At 34.4% G+C, this 23246-nt stretch overlaps 1 protein-coding gene across 2 annotated transcripts in view; it reads right to left on the minus strand.

Moving 5' to 3' along the window:
* The window catches only part of Rhp (GTP-Rho-binding protein rhophilin), a 288568-nt gene that overhangs the window by 163467 nt on the left and 101855 nt on the right, over positions 1-23246 (minus strand). For both annotated transcript variants that reach the window (XM_090398531.1, XM_090398532.1), the window contains one exon: positions 10629-10744. In XM_090398531.1, the coding sequence (XP_090254657.1) occupies positions 10629-10744 (116 nt within the window). The remainder of the gene's footprint in view (positions 1-10628; positions 10745-23246) is intronic.

Consider the following 23246-nt stretch of genomic DNA (forward strand, 5'->3'; position numbering starts at 1 on the left):
CATAGATTCTATAAATTGTTCCCACCTATAAACTTTCTAAACATCTGGCATCTGAACTTAAGAAGCACATTGGCAAAACCTTATCTTACACAAAAAAATTTCACATGGACTTGAAAACTAATATACAGAACCATTTACTGGTAATCTCTTTTCAGTAATGTTCCAGTAGATGATACACTAGAGCTCTTTTCCAAAATACTTTCTCACTGACATTTCCCATCTCTTTAAGCACTGCCTTAAATTTGGATATTTTAGCTGGAATAACCAGCTTGAAACAAACTGAAGATTTGAGTAATGAGCTTCCCTTCATCCCCACTGCTAACTTATAAATGGAATATTTTAAAACACTTCAGCACTGTATTCAGTCCCCTCTCCCATTCAAGCCAAAAGTATGGCCAAGTTATACAGACAATGTAGCCATTTGGCTGCAATAGCACATAAGCACTTTCTAATCCACCACAAAAGGCTCTAGTTTTTTGAATACTTCAACTACAAGCAGTGGTGAGCTATGGAAATTTTAACAAAGGGCTCGCAACATTGAGCAAAAAAAAGCCACATTTCACACAAAAACTTTTATTAATACAGCTTGTGTACAAATGCCAATCAAAAAGTATGAGGGGACAATCAACCTGTAAAAGTTATCATTTTTAAACAAAAATTTCATGATCTAAACATTTTTGCACACAATCATCTGTGTTAATTTATCTTACATAAGAAAAACACTTTTTAACTATCAAAATATAATAAGAATAAAATCTTTTATAATCGCACATATATATATGCAATAGTCCATGCAATAGAAGTTTATATGACAAACAATCTCATCATCATCATCAAATTCCTGCCATGTACCCACAACGGGTATACAGGACATGATAGTACTACATGAAAAAATTATATCATTACTAACTTCCTATCTACAATTTTCTTCCAAATCAGTCTGCTACTTGTCAAGACTCTAACATTATCAGATCTTATATTTCTATCATCTAAGGTACCTTGTACCGTATCAATCCACCTATATCTTGTTCTTCCTCTGGGTCGTTTTCCTGCCAACCTGGCAGAGAACACTTGCTTTGCTAATCTTTCTTCGCCCATTCTGTTTAAGTGACCATACCACCTGAGATTAGCTCTGCTAACGCATTCCTGGATGCTGACAATGTCAAGTTCTTTCCTAATATCCTCGTTTTGAATATGATATTGCCATTGATGCCATCTGTTCACGCCTATAATCTTTCTCACGACTCTCATATCTGCAGTCTCTAGTCTTTGGTCAAGTGTTTTACTTCTGACCCAGCTCTCAGATCCATAAGTTAAAACTGGTTTGAACACTGTCTTGTATACAGCTAATTTAGTGTTCCAACTAATTTCTCTCTTATTCCATATGAATTTATTCAATTGACTTCCGACCATACCAGCTTTGCTGATTCTGTTGTCTATTTCTATATTTAATTTACCATCTTCAGTAAAAATCGTGCCTAAGTAGCTGAAATGTTTTACTTGTTCCACAGGACAAACAATCTATAAATAATAAATAAATATTATCTAAACACAATAATACTGAAATATGTTATACTGTATTTCTGTTTTTATATACTTCGAGTGATAATCAACGGATTTAACCATACGATTGGCTACCAGTAGGGAGAAGGGTAAAGATAGCGCATTTGCTTATTTTATTTTCAAATTTGGGTGCATTCGTTATAAAGGAGTTGAAACAAACAATAATTCCAAATAATCTATACACTGGCGAATAGACTAATTTTTGCTAGGCTACCATATGAGTTTGTCGCTTAATATATTTCAAAAAATTATGGGTTTTTTTTTTTTTTTGAAAAAATAAAAAAGTAAACAAGAAGAACAAGGGGTTCTCAAATTCGAGAAAAAATTTAACAAAGGGCTTTCACGAGCCCCTTATAGCTCACCTCTGACTACAAGCCAACTGGATGGGTTCCTCACATGTTCAGTCTACTGCAAGCTTCCCCCAACACACACACACAGAAACCTATGTGTCACTTTACAATACTATCCAAAAGCTTGGAATTTTCAAAACTTCAGCCTCCTAGACAGAGCAAATTTCATCCTCATCTGAAACAAATGACTCCTCTTACATCATTTGAACAAAACAATTATAAAAAAGAACCCTTGCCAAACGTTTTAAAAAGAATAAACCTTTCTACCCCAGCCCAACAACATTAACATACACCATATCCCTACCTACATTTAAGATACAGGCATACTGTGCTCATTCTTAAAAAAAAAAATTAGAACAGTATATAAACCTCTGGACAAGTCTCTGGCTTTCTAAGAAAACTCATAGGCTGACAAGATCCTCTCACTCCATCCCAAGTGTCTAACAGTATCCAATGCCAATGTAGGAGCCAATATTTTGGACAGGTAGGATGGACCGTGTTGGAAAGAAGAAAAAACATGAAAGTATATTCGGTATGGACAAAAAAGCATACTATCACAATATGCCTTGAAAGAAGATTATTTCAATCAGGTGGAAGAAAGCCAGGCTACTACACAGATCCTATTTCAAATCACAGCAAATGTTTCTGCTTGTGTTCTACATAGCCCAGTGAATGGCAAAAGAACTAATGGTGTAACCCTATACAGCAGAGCTTTCCAAACTGTGTGTCGCAACACGTTAGTGTGTCGGCTGCAGTGTGAAGGTGTGTCACGCGAACATAAAGAGTTAAACAGAATAATCGCTGAAAATTTCCACAGCGGAATCCATTCGCAAAGTACCAGTACGACTTTTAGTTTGCGCCATTAAAGAAGATATTTGGTCACCCGCTCGGAACCCCCCCCTGAGTCTATACCGACTTGCATGCAACCATCACCATCAGTTTTGTTTTCGTTGGGTTTTCTATAGTTCATTCAAGTATGAGTGACAGTAAATGTAAACAGAAGCTAAATTGTGCAGAGCCACACAAAGGAGTCCCAAAAATACTTTACTTTAAATAGAATGTAATTGCAAGATGTTTTACGTTCTAGAATTTAAATTTCACTTTCAAAATTATATATACAAACTATCTTTTAATTATTTTTAACCTTTAAGAATATTTCATATCAATATATTTCAATAAATAATGGAGAATAAATGCAGCCGAATTCATCACTGTGATTTTATCACGTAGTAGTTGCTCGGTTTTATTATCGTTTGACCAATAACAATAAAATGCCCCACTTATTCATACAAATGTTATTATTGATGTTTATTCTAACTGTAACGTGAATAAACAAAGAGCTGGTGCTTTTATTTTATGTTTAGTTGCTATAATAAATTTAGGTTAATCCTTTATTCAAGTGAGCAAACAAAGTTTGCGCCTCAAAATATCTTCAGGACTGAATATGGTGTTGTACTACCTTACCCCGGTAAGGTAGTACAACACCATATTCAGTCCTGAAGATATTTTCAGGTGCAAACTTTGTTTGCCCACACTTGGATAAAGGATTAAACTAAATTTATTATAGTCTAACCAAGTGAAAAATAAACTTTCAACATGTTTAGTTACTGTTAAAGCTTTACAATAAATTCACACAGTTTTATTTATCAAATTGATGTTGAATTACCCGTAAAATGGATAAGTTTCTAATTAATAAAAGAAAAGCTGAAGGTGACGTTTGTGATGAACAAAATGTATCGACTATAGAGGAAACTACTCAAGAATCAACTGTTGAACAGTCTGCATTAATACAGAAGAAGTGTAAAGGAATATTTTCCACACCTCGTTTATACAATAAAGATTATATGAAATTGGGGTTCACATTTTCTGGTAATGAAAACCATTGTTGTGTAAAAAAATGAAGACATCAGAGAAAGCTCAAAAGGCAAGTTACTTGGTTGCTCAAATAATTGCCAAAAACAAGAAGCCACACACTATTGCCAAAACCACTATAAAAGAATCTTGCTGTGCTATTGTTCGAACAATGTTTGGGCCAGAATTTGAGATAGAAGTTAATAAAATCCCTTTGGCAGATTACACGATTGGAAGACGTATTCAAGACTGTCTGCTGACATTAAGCTGAAAATAAAAGATATTTTTCAAGACGATAATATGATTTTTATATTGCAGTTAGATGAATCAAGAGATGTCGATTGGTTAACGCAATTACTCGTTTTTATGCGTTTCATTCATACCAACAGAATTATGGAGCAATTCTTGTGTTGTCTAGAACTTCCAATGAAAACTAGAGGTGAAGATATATTTAAAACAGTAGACTGCTTCATGAAGGAAAATAATTTGCTATGGTTAAATTGTGTAGGAATATGCACAGATGGCACTCCTTCAATGGTTGGTTCAACAAAAGGTTTCACAGCTTTAGCAAAGAAAGAGAATGAAAATATTATAATTACTCATTGCTTTTTACATCGCGAAGTACTAGTTGTGCAAACCACTGGTAATGAATTAAAAAAGGTTATAGACAAGTTGTTCAAAATGGTCAATTACATTAAAAGTAGACCTCTTAAATCAAGATTATTTGCTAAAATTTGTGAAGATATGTGGGCAAAATTTAAAAAACTTATACTACACTCAGAAGTTCGATGACTGTCAAGAGGTCAAATGCTTTGTCGTGTATTCTGCGATCTAATTCAAAACAAATTATGGTGCACAAAATTGGCATATCTTGCCGACATATTTGAACACTTGAATAAAATAAGCACCAGTATCCAAGGAAAAGGAGAAAATATCTTAATCAGCAGTGGATAAAACTTGTGCTATGAGAGACAAGATAGAAATTTGGAAAAGGAAAGTGAAAGAAGGAAATTTTGAAATGTTTTCCAAAACTGCAGACTGTGAACTACAATGTGATATCAGCTCGCTAATTGTTGACCATTTAACAATGCTCGGAGAGAAAATTCGTCACTACTTCCGAAATATTAAAATACAAGACTATGATTGGATCAGAAATCCATTTTTTCAACTGCAACGATTAACTTGTCACTTATTGAAGAAGAAGAATTAGCTGAAATAAAAAATGATTGAAGTCTGTTAATGATGTATGAAGAGGGTGATTTAGACAACTTTTGGATTCATGTTTCAAAAATGCATCCAAACGTAGATAAAAAAGCGTTAAAAATTCTTTTGCAGTTTTCCACTACATGTGTGAAGTATCCTTTACAACGATGGCAAACTTGAAGACATTGAAACGCGGAATCTTAAGAATGCTTGATGACGAAATGCGAGTGTCTTTATCTACTATTCCACCATATAGTGAAAAGCTGTGTTCATCCCATGAAGCTCATATATCTCATTAAAATTCTATTATTATATATTTCTTTCTTTTCTTTCTATTTCTTATAACAATGACATTAATCTTGGAAATAAATATAAATATATTATATATTTTTATTTTGTATATTTTATTATATATAAAAATACAGTATGATCGAAAAAACTCAACAAGCGAGCTATGAAATCTGTTTTCCCTATATTAAATACATTGAAAAATTAAGAAGAGAGAATCATTTCAGCTCACTTGAAGTGTTTTTTATTCGATCATACTGTATTATATATTTTTAATAAAAATGAAAGGTTTTCATGAGATAGGTTGTGTCGTGAAAAAAGTTTAACCTCTGGTTTGCTAATAGACTGTGTAGTTCCCTCAAGACAAGAGTATAGTCTAACTATATCATGCAACCTTTAAAGGAGTTATATGATATTTGATCTTATCAAATATCAAAAGGAGTTGCTTGTTATAGTAATGATGGGATCAGTTTTAAAAGGAGTAAATGATTAATCACTTACTATAAATAGTAAATTTTTATTAACCTGGTATCGGATGAACAGGAAGAGATTTTTAAATAAACCTAAAAGTTATACAAAATATAAATGTAAAAGCATATACTTAAACTACATGTGATCTGGCCACATGACCCATGAGAGGCACATCAGACTGAATTACTGTGCCGCGAAATTATGTTTGTCTAAAAAGTGTGTCACTAACATGAAAAGTTTGGAAAGCACTGCTATACAGATTTTGGACAACTGCCCTATCCTTCTGTCAGCAGTAATCTTAGAAGACTATTATAGAGAGCACCACTGTTGCCTCCATGCATGTGACTGTCTTTGTTCTCTAGGTCATTTCTTTCCAGGTCTTCACACACTCTCTCTCTCTGTGTGTGTGTGTGTGTGTGTGTGTGTGCGCGTGCGCGCATCTCTTCAATAATACTAGCTTGAGTTAGCAAAACATCAGCATGGAAGTATTTAATTTAGTTATTAAATTATTTATTTTCATTCCAGTTCTAGATGGTTTTCATTCTAGAAATTGCAACATAAATCACTACAACAGCTACAGAAACTTTAATATGGAATTACATGACATGATGAACCGCCAGAAAGGAGGCTACCAATCCAATCACAAAGGGTAGATCCTAAGGTGATAACTGAGTAAGAAGGCCTTGGATGCTCGACTGTCAAATGCCTTGGAAATAACAAGAGCAGCAGAGTTCCTTCACATTTTACCATGGGTTGTGTCTGAAGGTTGGCGAGTTCAGCTAGATCTGCCATGGAATAAGAATGCAGAATCCATGATGGTAACTATTAATCAACTGATTCCAGATAGTGAAGAATTTAGCCTTTAATGACTTCCTCCATTCAAGTATTCAGGTGAGGGCAGTGTGTGTGTGTGCATACTACAAATAATTAATATGTATAACAACCCTGTATGCAATATAATTAACATACTGCAAATATCTTAGTACGAAGATTAAAATGTCAGATGATTAACTCATTTCTATGCTGACCATCTCCACACGTACGTATATACATACATTACTGCTTCTAGAACACACTCTCTCTTTACAGTGTCTCCTCTCTACCCCAACTCAACTCCCCCATTTCCCTATCCATTGTGCACATTCCTGTTCTCACATACTCGTCTCTCCAACTACTCTTCTCTCCATTCATACTTCCTATTCCACTCTTGCTCTTTCAACATCACCAGTGACTTTTTTCTTTTTTCGATCCCTTGTTCACATCATTCATTACATTCACTTCTAGTAACAATTTCTCCAGTTAATTCATGCCAAATCCATTTAAATACAACAACAGAGTTTCCAAACAGTGTATCGCAATAAATGAACATGGGTAAATGGGTGATATCTTAGCAACTTTGATTGTGGACGTATTATCAGCACAAGACAGATTGGTCATTCTGTCACCCAAGTGGTAAGAATCCTAGAGTTCTCAAGGGCAACAATATCAAAGGTCTATATACCATCAATGGACATGTACCAGTGTCCTGTGAGCAAATGGCAGCCAACCACATGCCACTGATGACTGGAGTCTACGTAGACTGTCCAGACTGTCAGCAGTGGTACATGAATAGCATCTGCTCCCATAGCTCATGGTATGCAAGGTATGCCAAACTGTTAACTTGCTGATGCTGCTTGGACCTCTGACATTGAAACTGGATGTGATTTGTGCTGCCATTGCCATTAATCATGTACCATTGCTGACAGCTCAGGAGCAAGGGATACCACAGACATCAAGATGATGAAGTGAATCTTTATGTAAACAGATAAGAGTAGCTAATTTTTCCTATGGCCTGAAGAAGACCTGCAAGTTATACCTTTTAAGAATATTTTTTTCCTGAGTTGCCCAATGTAGAGGGGGGGATAGCAATGGATTTTTTTTGTATCTTGGATTTATGTGTGTGTGTGGGGGGGGGGGGGGGTGAGACCTCTGTTGATTTTGTGAAGGCAGAAGCTACTGGCTAAAAATATGCCATAAATGTGACTGAATGCAGTAGAAAGGCTGGTATGATCCAAGCAGATGCTTCTCAAGCTCTATCAGTTAATGCTTTGACATTACCATACTGCTGGAAGAGGTGATGGATATACCTTCTAGTGTGGATAGATTTTCCGTAGACAGACAGGATAAGGATCAGTTGTTAAACCAAGAGTGTCAAGGAAGGACACACAGTTACTGTTTTCCTTTTCAATGGTGAAATGGATCGCTGGATATTGGCTACCGATGTGTGCTAAAAAGGTTTCCAACATATCCTTCTCCATGTGACGAAATGGAAAACACATCAACGTACCTTAGTCATTTAAGGCTAAGGTAAAACAGCAAGAGTACATAGTGAAAGTGAATAAGTTAGATATGCCTGGAGAAGGAGGGGATAGAGAGTATGAATGATTTGTGATTTCTTTTAGGAGTACACTACTGAATAAGGAGGCTATACCAGAAATTCAGAAATGACCATGATGCCAGTATCCTTAAATCATATCTGACAAGCAAGATTTGAAGTTCAGAGTTTAACATATATATATATATATATATATATATATAGAGAGAGAGAGAGAGAGAGAGAGAGAGAGAGAGGGAGGGAGAGGGAGAGAGCACTATTGGGCTAAGTATTTGACCACTTTATAAGTAAGGAAACCAATACTGTCTGCAAAAATAAAACATGCATACCGCTTTCAGACTATACTAAAAATTAGCCACCCTAATTTACTCACCTAAAGATCCACTTCACCTTCTTGATTATCCTTGTGTCTATGGTATCCCTTGCTTGCAAACGTAAATACTTCAACGATCAAGATGGTGAAACTGGAAGAACAGGTAACATCCACCTGGCAGAAAACATGTCCATCATCTGCACTACAGCTGTTCCAGAGTGACAGACCATGCCATGGATATAAATTATTATTGCATGACACCTCCAAGGAGTCCAAGGACTCATCACAGGAGGACACTCCATTCTATATAAACCATCCTCTACATGACTTTGAACCTCTATCTACACAATGTCACCATCTATAGCACTACTCCACAATCCATCAGCTACACACAACACCATTTACCCCACTAATAGTACTTTTCTTTTTTCATCTGTAAATTGTATGTGTGTTTGTAGGAGAGCTGATTTGCTTATATGTGGGATGAAAAACCAGTTTCCACAAGATAATCAGGAAAAAAAATATCATCGGATTTAATGGGGGGGTGGACCTCCTTTTTTATACAGAAACAGATGCAAATCAGAGAGAGAGAGTTACTGTAATCTTCCACAGAATTCCAAAATTCTTCAAGCCTAAACAAATTCAGCTGTATTATATTGCCAAAAATCTGGGAGACCATGACAATTTTTTGAAACACTAAACTTTTGAAATCAGTGTGTTTTCCTTCCTATGTGCATGTGATGTGCTTAATATTTCTTTGTACCCATAAAAATGCCTTGGTGACCAAGAGATGAAATATAGGGTTGTAATCTAATTAGCTAAATAAATTTAATCAGTTCATTATTTTTAGATGTGTTTTCTTCATTAAACATTAATATCTAAAAACCATAGATTTGCTCCTTCAGTCTCTTTTGTATTCACAAATTCTCAGCACTTGTTCTCTCAATAACCCTTTTGGCTGATAACATTCTCAATCACATGATCCTCACTGCCTTTGCTTAACATTTATTCCTTGTTTGCCCCTCTCATTTAACACATCACTTTCTTCAGATCCACACACACTCTTCATTTCTCCTGTTCAATCTCTCCACTAACACATCCTCTATATCTCCCCACTCCCCATATATATATCATATATATATATATATATATATATATATATACACTCATAACAACTAATCTTCAAAAAATATACACTGCACACATATATTTGATTTTTACACTGTGCATTACAATCTCTTAACGAGCTTGAAGATCTCTATCATATCTCCTCTTTTCCGCCTATCCACCAAACTCTGTAAACCATCTTCCCTCAAACGCTTTTCATAACCAACAATTCCAAAGTCCTGATGTCACTTTGGTCATTAGCAGTAGTGGCTCGTAAGAACTCGTGGTGGGGCTGCAATGCTACCAGCCCAAACTGCATGTAAATTACACATTACTCCCACTAGGTATCAGGGGTAATGCGTAATTGAGTATACTAGCTACAAACTATCTAGCTATTGCTACAAAATGAATTATATAAAATACTATCAAGTGGTATTGTATTATAAACAAGAAAATAAAGATTTTTAAATAAATATATAAAAATTTAAGAATGGCAATAATAAAACAGGAACTTTCATTTTATACTGGAGGGGGCTGCAGCTCAGCAGCCCTTATGGGTGAGCTGCCGCTGGTCATTAGTCTTTGGACCCTATTTAGCATTTTCACATCACAATGAAAACAAGGCAACCAAATCTGAGCACAATATTCCAGAATTACTCCTTATCTCTGCATCTCAATATACTTTATATCATGGCAGCAATACGATGTGCATACAATTTTGCTAATATTACAGAATATAAAACATCTGACTTGAGAAGTTCTATCAGCACTCTTTCTGACCATTATTCAACTAAGTAGTGAAGATTTTTATCTTCATTACTAGAACAGTTAGCTATAAGTAAATAGTTAACTATAAATAAAGTGAACCTTTTTAGGCTTTCTCTGAAACCTTTTCAATATAAGCAGGATATCTATATTCAAGATAAATGCAACATTTTTAATGGAATACTACAAAAATGTTACACAATTGCAGCTTAAAACTGCCAAATGTTATAGTTGGCACATAAATGCTTAACTAATAACATATATTATGTTAAAACATAATATAAATCCATTGAAGATTTAAACCGTCCAACAAAAACAAACAAACAAAAAATTAATAACTCACTTAAATAATTTTTCTGCTCCATTTCTCATCATCATCTGTTTGTTTATTTCTTGGTTCAGTTTGGAACGTCTGTACTGTAATTTACCTCTGCAAGTTGCCACTCTTGGATCTGAACCCTATCATATTAAAAAGACCTGGTTCATAAAGATATCAACATTAAAATTACAGCATCTGTATTAATACCATATGCAGAAATCAGATGTATAATGGTCCAGGGAATATAGATAATTATAATCATCCTTACTAAACCAACTTTTGTCCAATTAAAAGGAGCATTTATTGTCAGATTATTATCTTAAGCAATGTAAATAATTTGTTTTTAAGGCACTATTTAAGTACCGAAGTATTCTCATTTGTTCTGGATAGGACATTCTCTGTATTATCTAACCCTTAGTCCATTCATAGTACAAATACTAATGTACTATAAACAGCCTTTGGTAGGTGCCATACCATTTATTTTGAATGGCATGGCAATGTATTTTTGCCTCTTGGAGAGTGGTTTGATAAAGTAATGATTGTTACATACAAATCGGATGTATAAAAATTCACTAGGCTCGATAAAACAGTACTTTTAATACAACATCACATTCCTCTCTATTCGATGTCTACCACTTGATGTGCATGTTTAACTAGAAATGGCTTGAAACATCACACAGGGAACCTCCACCTATGTGATACTATTTCAAATCCCAACAGAATGTTGGATTTAAGTTATTCCCCCACTCCCCTGGATGTTTCTATCTCTCTCTCTCACACACACACACACCCCCTACAAATGTATGTTTTTTTCCAAGCATATAGTTTAGCTTACCTGGTTAAAATCTCATTTTCTTGCAGCATATGCATATCATTAACCTGAACAGACTAGCTAAAATAAATAAATAAATGCTTTTCATTATGTATAGGAAGTAGATGAGGCCAATTTAGCCTTATCTAATTTCTGGAGGCTGAGGGAGCAGTTTAATCTCTGCTGGTAGCCAATCAGAGATAGTCCAGCTATTACTAAACAGCTATTACTAAACAACATCTGCTGAATTCAGCCAAATTCAGATTATATGCAATATAGCAGTTGTTGGCAAGATCTGATATTTCAATCTTTAATTTTGCTACTAATCCACTGTCATTGTTTTTTCCCAACATGTTACCTGCTACATGTTAACCAATTAATCTTCCATGGCAGGAATAGTAGGTTCATTTCTTAGTCTAATCTATCAAAGTCCCTGCAGCTGTTCAGTTTTGGAAAGGAATTATTTAAGTAAATGCTTCTTTCGTTTCTGATTTTTATCTGTGTATCTCATAAAAGGGAAAGTTTCTCCTCATCAGCACAAAGACAGAGGGATGTAAATTGTGATTACTGATGGAACTATGACAAATATAACTTGGTAATAGATGGCACAATCTTCCCTCATGACAGGATACATTAATTAATCAAGGTGGCACCAAATGGCAAAACAAAATCAAATAAGAAATGCAAGAGAATGTTATTAAATGTTTGAAATAAAAGTGCCAGAATTTGAGCAAATAATCTAATAGTTGGATCAATGTAGTTATGTATTAAAAATAAATAAATAAACAGGGGAAAACAATTGACACATAAATTTGATAAGGCTAAATCCCAAAATGTTTAGTCTAGAAGAAGTTAAAAGAAAATACAGAGAGCAGTAATTTCAATAGAGAGAACGAGTAACAATGATATAGATTGAGGACTCTAACATTCTTCCATGATACAGCAGAACGGAAGCTTAGAAGTCACCCAAACAAAAAAAATTAAAAGCAGAAATTACATGCAAGAAATCTCTTCTGATAAGAAAATGAACTTATATATTTGAAATAAAAAGGTTAAGTGCTGGAAAAGATAAATGTCAACAGTTTGAAAAGATGGCATCATAGCTGCAAGAAGAAAATTTTCTGGAAAAGCTGTGCAAAAACAATGTCCCAGGACAGGATTGAAATTGAAAATTGTGCAACAGTGGAGACACTTCAATGAAATATTAAGTAAATAGCAGTGATAAAATAGGGATGGAAATAGAAAAAGGAGTAGATGAATTAAAATTGTAGGCCTGGTTGGGCAAGTGGATAGCAACACACCTGCTCTCATATCAACAGGTTATGGGTTTTAATCCCACCTTGGGCATGGATGTTTATCCAAAGCCTGCTCTAGACAGGCATGATCGCTCTGAGTTTATAGAGCTTATGGGCTTGTCTTGATTGTTATTTAAAAAAAATTATACTATCACACCATCTAAATTGGAGATAAAAATAAAAAAGGCTATTAAAGGAACAATGGGAAAATTACAGTGGATGATAGAATCACTGCAGAAATTCTAAAAATTGATATTGCAACTATCACAGATCCAGATCTGCTATTTCAAGAAATGTGGAAAAAGAGAGGTTCCTAATAACAAATTTAAGGCATAAACTGGTTTGAAAATAAATACAAATAAAATGGCAGGTGAAAATCACTGAATAATGCACAAAATTGAAATAGTTTAAATTTTTACATATTTTGTAAAAATTGAAACCATTTCAATTTTTACATATTTCGTAATACTTACATATTTTGTGTAATCCCAGTGTACGAATTTTGTTTGCTTATATTTGAATAAGTGTAAGCAAACACTCATCCAAGTGTTTGTCACACTATTGTTTAATTTCTTAGCATCTTTAAATTTAATTTATAACCAAGTGAAAAAACTTTCAACAACTAGCTCTGATTCCATGTTTAAATTTTGGTAGCTGTCGTTATGTTGAAGTTCTCTCATACATATCATCGGTGACTGTCCCCTTCGCTGTTTCCACGGCGACCTGCAGGAGATTCATAAAGTGTTAAAGGAGGCTCTAGAGTTGCTTTCAACATTGGACATTGAACTATAGCTGAAATTTACAGCTAACGTCTCACTAGCTTAAGCTAGCATAATTAGAGGCAATTTAACACTACACACACAGTGAAGACAAACTAAAATGACAGTCTTGGCAGTCTGACGTATGTGATACAGGACCTCCTTACGTAGAGAAAAGAAACTAGTCCGTGTAGGAAGGGACTTTATTTTTGGGGCATAATTAAGAGACATTTTCATTTAAGTAATAGAGGGGATTCACTTGATTCAACATAAAGGCTTTGAAGGGGTGATGTGCGAAAAGAAGTAGCTAATCGATACCTTTATAATGGATCGGGTCCAACCACTGAAGCATGTCCTCACTTGAAGAACTGTAAACCTGGCACCAATAATGAAGCTTTGAGTGTACAAGTGCAAGATAAATTCAGTTCAAGGTACATCGATCAGCACCCCATTCAATAGAGGATACAGTGTGGAGAATGTTCAATGCTTTTTTTTTTTTTGCACTAATCCCAAGGATATATTGAGCTATTGGAGACAACTTCTTCAAGACGCATGTGACAGAAGGAACTGGAGGTCAAAGAGTGCTAGATATGATCTAAATGTCGAAATGGAGTTCAGTTAAAGAAAGTGAACTTTATCAAAGATGAGTCCCTGAAACTTCATCTCTGAAAGTACAGGGATACTAGCTTTCCCCATCCTTAAATCAGGATCAGGGTGGAAAGCGAGTTTCCAGCTGTAGTGTACACAGATGGTTTTTTCGGCAGATAATCTGAATCCATGACAGAGAGCTCATGAAGATACACGATCGATTGCTTGTTGAAGTTGTCTTTCAATGATCACATATTGCAGGTCAATACAATTGCTTACTGTGAGAGGAAGCTGTTCAGTAACTGAGTTCACTTTAATAGTGAACTCAGTTACTGAACAGCTCAGTTACTGAACAAGAAGAGGGTCACACTTAACATAGAGCCCTGAGGCTCTGTGTAAGTGTGACCCTCTTCTTGATGATATGGTTAAGATAACGTGCTACCCACCGGGACTTGGAACACATGGCTGGAGAGAAAGTCCTTAATAAAAACAGAAAGTACCCCCTTCAGACCAAGATTAAACAGATCCTTTAATATGCCATATCTCCAGGCTGTGTCATAGGCTTTTTCCAGAAACGAGAACCATATGTTCTTGTTTCATGAAAAAAAAAAAAAAAAAAAAACTGCTACCTCCGATATGAGATCGACTAACTCACCTTCAAATATAAAAGACCATATAAGGATTCCTCTTGTAACGGCAAGAATCGAACTTAGTCACTTTCCAATCGATGAGGGCAATATATTGTTGTTGTTCTAATTGCGCAACAGAGACGCTTATAGCAGTTAGAGTAGGTAATTTTATTTAGTCACTGTAAATTATGGTGGCTGTTAATTCACTTAAAACTTCTCAGATCGTTTCGATGCAGATTACAGTTAGTACATACCAAATTTCATTTAATTCCGTTCTCTGATTCCTTTGATGGTACACCTGAAATGGTAACTGTCGACAAATTTCACTAAGCACTCAACTTGTGTACACCAAATAGATAAAATGAATCTCAGGAAGTGATTACGCACTTTACGAAATGATTACAGAAGTGCGTGCATTTCTGTAAATGAAATTAAATTTCGTTTAATTTGGAACACACCAAACCGTTTTTTTTTTGTAAAACGGTTTCGAAACCGTTTTACAAAATTATGGGAGGAGTAAATGGTACGATTGAAAAATAAGATGGCTCAATATTTAAAAAGATTGTACATTTCAATTAAATGTACAGTCATGGTAAGAGCCGAGATAACTTTCAGATGGATGGACGCAAAAAAGGCTAATAAAATACACGATTATCTAATTTTACGAAATGCCCCTAAATTATTTGGAAGCTTTGTATACTGCCACTGCTTCACTTCTCAAAATATATAAACAGGCGTGATATTTATCTCAGACTATTCAGGATATATCATTAGCTTCGGGCGCATTAAAATGTTCAGGATTCCAAATTAGTGCATCTGTGAAATCAGTTTCACGCAAGCTATGTGCATGCGCAAATAGTTTATTCTGGAAAAAAGACCCTGCGAGATGTTTTTCCTCGACAGTTTTTTTTTTTTTTTTAGTTGTTTTTCAGTTATGACTTATCATGAACAACTGATTGCCTAAACTGTAAAAGTAAATTTTAGGACAAACTGAAAAAGGAGAAGAGCAGTGTACACTCCAGCAATGATTCCTTGGATGTGTCATAATAAATATTTGAAAAAACGAGGTGAAAGTCGTGTGAGTTGTATTATTTGTAATGGCTATTCTTCAACAACGTACAGCTCACCTGACTTTTACATCGGTAAGTGTGGAGGATTTGCTCATGAAAATTATGGCAAGTCTATGTAAGACCTAACACAAGCCACCGGATGAAAAGCCATTAGAAACAAAAGGTTGTTCTGGTATAAAATAAGTCAAGATTTTCATGAGTCATATTCCATCTAAATGCGTGCTCCATATAAGTCATATTGTCGGCCGAATGGTTAGCATATCTGCTCCAAGACTGCAGATTCGAATCCCACCGTAGGCATGGATGTTTGTCTTGAGGTGGGGATGAATTTCGTCGCGTACTGTGAGACGCGCCGATCCGCTTAGATTGACCTTTAAGTGACTTGAAAAAGTTCATTATCTACAGCAGTGCTTCCCAAACTTATGGATGTAAAGGTCCCTTTGGAAAAATTAAAATATTTCACGGCCCCCCAATCGAAAAAAAAAAATCGTAATACAGACATATATTATTATAATATTTATTGTATTTATATTCAATACAAAACATACACAACGAATATTGCAAAAATCAAATGCAAATATTACATTTTTAGCGTTTTACATACACACTTGACATGGCATACTTAGTCTTAAAACACTTTAAATTTGTTTTCATTATTTCACCGCCCCCCCTTCCTCAACAAAACTAACGGCCCACAGTTTGGGAAGCGCTGGTCTACAGAGCAAGAGACCCTGAATTAGGTTAAAAAAAAAAAATGATGTGTGTGTGTGTGTGTGTGTGTGTGTGTGTGTGTGTGTGTGTACAAGGTGAGTCAAAATGACATGAGCGATTTCTGCCTATTTTTACGAAGAAACAATTAGCGATAGGAAAACGCAACATGCAGTAATTGAAAAAGAAACTCAAGAGTTCCAGATTACACAAGATTACTATCTTTCAGCAAGATGGAGCACCGCCGCACATCCATCACAAAGTCACGTCCCTTTTGAACATCCAACACCTTAGCAGATGAATAGGCCAAATGGATCCTACACGGTCACCGGAACTTACGCCCCTAGATTTTTTCCCCTCTGGGGTATGTAAAGGACAAAGTTTATGCGCCGCCTTTGCCACAAAACTTGGTCGATCTGAAGGATCACATACGCAAAGCTTTAGAAACAATTAATCGTCAGATGTTGGTTTCTATGTGGCAAGAAGTTGCATAACGATATGCAACTTCTTGATTAAATGTTCGCACGTGTGCCGTGCAACATTTAACTTTTATAAATCCGACACAAAAACTGTTTTAGTTACTCTTTCAACTAATGCAAGTTTCGCATTGCTGTGTTGAATAGTTTTTGTTTAATAAATGTTTCTAATCGCTCACGTCATTTTGACTCACCCTGTATATATGTAATAAAATATTCTTATCCCACCCACAGTACGAAGGCACTATAGGTTTACAACTTTTAGTGGGTTGGAATCACAAAAATAAACTTTCTGATGTTCTTGATCTGTAGTAATCTTTTCTTTTATTCTCTGGAAAAAATGAATTTGCATGTGAATTTTAAACCAGGACAAGATGTTACATATGTTTGACTTTCTCAGTAGTATCATTAGACAGTGCGTTCTTGCTGGGCGAGGGGGGGGGGATATGTTCACGGGATACCGTAAGCCCTCCTTTAGACCCTGATCATCACCAACAAACTCTCCATATACCAAGTCAATTAACAGCAAAATTATGTATATTTACTATTGGCTATATTGGACCACAATAAGCTCTGGAAGATTCGTTTGAGTTCCGACGTCGATGATACTCGTATAACCTTTGCTTCCTTGCATCAGTTTTATATTACGTCACAAAATAACAGGCAAAAACATAAGTATGAACTCAGTTTCATGTCTCATATGCAAAAGTTAAAGTAAGCATGATACATGCTTGTTATACCAATCCATATCGTGCAAGTAGTTAAAAATTGCTTAAATTAGTTCACGGACAGAATGAAAGATATCGACAGTTGAATATACCACTCCAGGATCAAAAGCAATACCACAGTCGTTATGCAAAGCTGTTACTGTTTCCGTGTACTTTTTTGGCGTCCTCTCTCTCACACACACAACCATACAATTTATCCCCTCTCACGTTATTCAATAACGAAATAAATAAGATAATCGAATATACAAGTTTTTCTCTTAAATGTTCTAAATAAATTCAATTTTTAACTTAAATAATTACATAGAATAATACTCTTGATAGAATATTTTGAAATGAAACATACCAACGATTGAATTCTGACTATAGTTTGTTTTTTTTTTTTTAATGATTGAGATTTCTAAAACTAAGTTTATTTACTGGTGCTGAGAAAAGGGTTCATCTCCGTGAACGAGAAATCATTCTAGTATTTAACCATTCAACCCGCGCCCCACCCCCCAATCAAAAATGCCATTTAAAAATAATACCTAGTAATAACTAAAGTTTAAACACGCATCCAAAGTAACAGATTATTTTGATTTTGGCTTAAGGTTTAAAAAACTAAACTTGACAGGCATAGAAGGACATTAAATCAGTTTTCTTGGATTGATAAGACTTTCGGGGGGCCCTGTAACCTCTAGAGAGCGCGTCCACCCCACCAGATACGGTGGGGTGGTCCGAATATATTGAATAAGGACTCGTGGACCAACAGGGCCAATCACCTTGATTATAAGGGAAGTGGAACCACCAAGGTCCCCCAGCTGGATTTATCATCTTCTTCCTCTACTTTGAGGAAGGTCCACTCACTTGAATCTTTTCTGTAAGGCCGTATAAGCCAACTCTTCTTATTTTATGACCTTATTAGAGTACTCGAGGGCTATGGGAATCTTTCCATTTCTGGCCTATAATCTGTCCTCTCTATAATCTACTCTTTCCCCTTCAGCATATATCCTATGCCTCCTATGGGCTTAAATTTGGAAGAAGGCTAGTTCAGAAGCCTTAAGCAGCCCTACCACTGGACTATCCATCGCCAGGCTAGTCACCTGACATGGAGAACATCAATCTACCTTTAAGCCAAAAGAGAAAGGTAATCGAAATGAATCTATGGAAAACGACCTGGAATGGAAACGATAAAATATAATACATATAACAAACTGGAACGTAAGAGGAATAGCATATAAAGAAATAGAATTAGACCAAATATGAAATGAAAAAAAATTTCAAAAAGTAGTAATCACTGAAACAAAAAAAATAAATTAAAAGGAACCAAGAGAAAAGAAAATTTTAATGTAATATATAGTGGAATTGACATAGACCAAAGAGCACAAGCAGGTGGTATGATCTGGATTCATAATTCCCTTTCAAAACAGTTAAAATATTATAAATTATGGAATGAACGAATAACAGAAGCTAGAATAAAAATAGATAGAGTTTATTTAACAATAATTGGTTTATATGTCCCAGAAGAAGGAAGACAATATAATAATATTGAATTGTATAATCAGTTACAAAATATATACAGTATAATAAAATAAATAAAAATTATGTAATATTAGCATGAGGCTTCAATGCAAGAATTGGAAACACGAAAATTAATAATAATATAGGAATATATGGAGAGCATACTGAGGGGTGTAGTCGGGCCAGGGCGTTGCCCTGATACTTTTTTTAAAACTATAAAAATTTTTAAATTCATTATAATAAATTATAAGAATTATAATAATGAGACTTATAATGCAGTTCCAGCTTTCGGTCGAAAAAATAGCAGCTTGCCGCTCTTGTCATTTTCGTTTCAGAAAAGAATGCAATCTCTCTGCCATATGGCCGTCGCAATAATAATAATAATAATGCCGCACTTCGTGCTCTGGGTTTTTGTTTCCAAGATAGAGAGCCCTGGCACTATTTCTTTTAGGACTACACCCCTGAGCATACTCTAAACAGGAATGGTAAAAAATTGATAGACTTTGTAGTTTATAATAACCTTAAAATAATGAATTCTTTCTATAAACAATAAAGACATATATAAAGAATATACTTGGGCAGCAAAAGGATGGAAATCAATATTATATTACTCTTTAGAGTTCACATAGGACATGAAATAAGTAGTGACCACTTCCTCGTTAAAATAAAATTAAGATTACCACCTAAATGGCTACAAATAACAAGAACAGAAAGAAAAATTAAAACATTTGTTTATGAAACTAGATTATTAAATGACACAAATATACAATGGCTATATGAACAAAGAATTAACCAATATTTAGATAAAATAAAAAGAAATGAAGAAACAGGAATAAAATGGCTTAATATAAAAATGATACTAAATACAGCAGCAAATGAAAGATCAAAAAATTCAATAAAAAGAAAAAAAACCGAAGATATGGGACGATACAATCAAAGAAATAATCAAAATAAAAAAAGAAGCATATCATAAATGGTTAAGCAGTAAAAGATTAGAAGATGAAATAAAAGAATATGAGCCACAGCTAAAAGAGAAGTCAGAAAAATACAGAAAATCATGGAACAAATTTGTTTTTAATTTAGAACATGATTTATATAAAATAAGACCCAATGCATATAATATTTTGAAACATTTAAGTGCAGATACTAAAGAAAACGTAATATTAAACACCGAAATTCTTCTAATTTCGAATTTTCGATACAGACTTGTGGACAGATAAATATTTAATGAAAATGAAAAGAACTAAAGAAGAATTAGAAATCAGCCTGAAAGAAACAAGAAAATCACCTGGAGAAGTGTTAGATTCAGAATTATATAAATATGCAGGAATAAGGTTCAACGAAATACTCCTGTTATTTTAAAATAAAATCTATTCAACAAGTAACCCACTAATAGAATGGAAAAAAGCAAATGTGATCCTTGTCTTTAAAAAAGGTAGTTGAGATTACCCTAAAAATTATAGAGGTATAAGTATACTAAATTCCTGTTACAAAATATATAGCAGAATTTTAAATAAACTAATAAAATATTCTGAAAACTTTATTTTAGAAGTACAGAATGGATTTAGAAAAGGACGATCATGCACAGACCCGGCCTTTTGCCTAAAATTAATAATAGAGAAAAGAAGAGAATATAATTTAGAAACACATATTACATTTATTGACTGTGAAAAAGCATTTGACAAAGTTAAAAGAAGCATTTTATTTAACATATTAAAAGAAAGACAATTATCAAATCATATTGTAAAAGCTATTCATAAGTATGCGAGTATATGAAAATAATCAAATAAGATTAAATTATGAACTATCAGGTACGAGAAGATCGATAAAACCAAGGAGCCGACGGGGATATCCCCCTTTCAGCAACTCTTTTCCCTATTTATGTAAATGAAATAATAATAAAATGGAATAAAAATTTCCATCAAGGTATTAAACTTTCTCCAACTGTGAACTTAAACACTCTCCTTTTGCTGATGACCGAATAATTACAAATTCTGAAGATAACTTACAGGAAGATATTTTAAATTTAAATGAGGAAGCCAAAGATTATGGAATGATAATATCAACATAAAAATTAAAAACGATGGCCTTGAAAGGACAAGATCCAGTAAGAACTAAAATAGTAATAGATAACAAGGTTTTAGAACAGGTGAATTCATTTAATTACCTAGGATGTATATTACATATGAAAACGATATAAACTTAAAAATTTAATATTTAAAAATAACAGGTGTAATTAACTCTATATTTAAACCTAACCTAGTTCAAAAACAAACCAAACTAAAGTTAGCCCTACCAGTCCTAGTATATGGAAGTGAAATCTGGACAAAATAAAAAGATTAATAACAGCTGAAACGAAGTTTATCAGAAAAACTGCAAAGTAACTCTATTCGATCATAAAAGAAATGAAGAAATTATGAAAGAATAAAACCAGGAATCAGTAACAAAAAAAATAAAAATAAAAAAATAAATGGATGGAACACATTGAAAGAATGAAAACAAAGATTACCAAAACAAGCCTTAAATTACAAACCACTAGGAAAAAGAAAACCAGCACGTCCTCTTAAGAGATTCAATGATGACTTCTAAGGCAGGAACAGGCCACTGTAGGCCTAAATCCTTGACAAGCATGATGATAATCATGGGTAGATATGAATGCAAACAGAATAAACCGATATACATTCTAAAACAAATTTTAAAAAAATCAGCATCAAAAAACAAATGAAATCAGTGTCAAATTATTAAGTTTGTTTACATATCAATAAGTTTTTAGAAAATATAGCAAAATGTATTTTAACTTACGAACTTAATTTTCAAAACGCACTCCATCTGCAAAGGAATCATCACACCATTAAAATGAAATAAAAGGAAAAAGAATGTACTCGGTTCCTATCTACATAGCAGCACTAGATACATTAATCTATTCCTGACGAAAAATAGCATTAAATGTAGAACGACTAAAGGTAACTTCTAATGTTTTGGAACACTGACCTGCTCCACTTTAGTGCGAGAATAGCATACAATTTGGTCGCGGTCATCAAACCGACGTCATCATTTGCCTGTGGATATGCTAGGAGCATCCAAATATCAGGAATTTCGTAACACGAAGCAGAACTCGAAGTGATCGCATCCTAAAAAAAAAATGAAATGCGCAACTACGAAATCCTGTAAACAGATCCGATATCGTTCAACTAGAATGCTGTTCATCTGCCATTTCATTACACCGCATTGCATTAAAAAAAAAAAAATATATATATATATATATATATATATATATATCAGTGGTTCTATGCGTGTACAGCAAAAAGTGCTCTAATCTAACGTTATATTGTACCTTAAAATTTCCGTATACTGATTAATGTATTTGCGAATCAAGTCAATTTTTACAAATCTAATTTGCATAAATCTTTGAAGAAATTGGCTAATATTGGACTGGATTATAAAATATTAGCTAGGATAAGAAGGATGGCTGAGAGACATATCAATAAAATGCTATACGAGGGATGCGAGTCTACAAGATTTAAGGTGATCGGTGGTGTACCACAGGGAACGGACCTTAGTCTATTGTTGTTCAATCTTTACATTAATGACATCAGGAGGAGGGATTTGGCAGGTGACATATAATAAATGCCGCTGATATGCAGTGCTTGCAGAATGATTTGAATAGGCTGGAATTAGCTACAGTTAAGTGTTAATAAATGTAAGGTATGCACTTGGTGTGATTAGATATCACATGAATTATATTGATAGAAATTATGCTAGAAGCTGCTGCTCAGGCTAGAGATCTTGGAGTTTTAGTAGACGGGAAGTTGAAGCTCAAGGGTCATATAGTAAAAATTATAAATAGAACTCGGAGAATAATTGCAATGCTGAAACGACCCTCGACATGTAAAGATAAAATAATTTTGATCTTCACAAGGCCTTGATAAAACTTCACTTGGACGACTGTACGTGGGTCTGGTTTCGGCGGTGATTCTGATGCAGTGGAGAGAGAGAGTAAAAAGAGTGTTAAAGATGATACCGATTTGTGGACCGCACATACTAGCATACGGGAAAAAGATGGGTGATGTGATGAGACTGAC

This window comes from Typopeltis vanoorti, chromosome 9 (assembly GCF_054136105.1).
Source record: "Typopeltis vanoorti isolate ZY-2024b chromosome 9, IOZ_Tvanoo_1.0, whole genome shotgun sequence".
Taxonomy (NCBI): domain Eukaryota; kingdom Metazoa; phylum Arthropoda; class Arachnida; order Uropygi; family Thelyphonidae; genus Typopeltis; species Typopeltis vanoorti.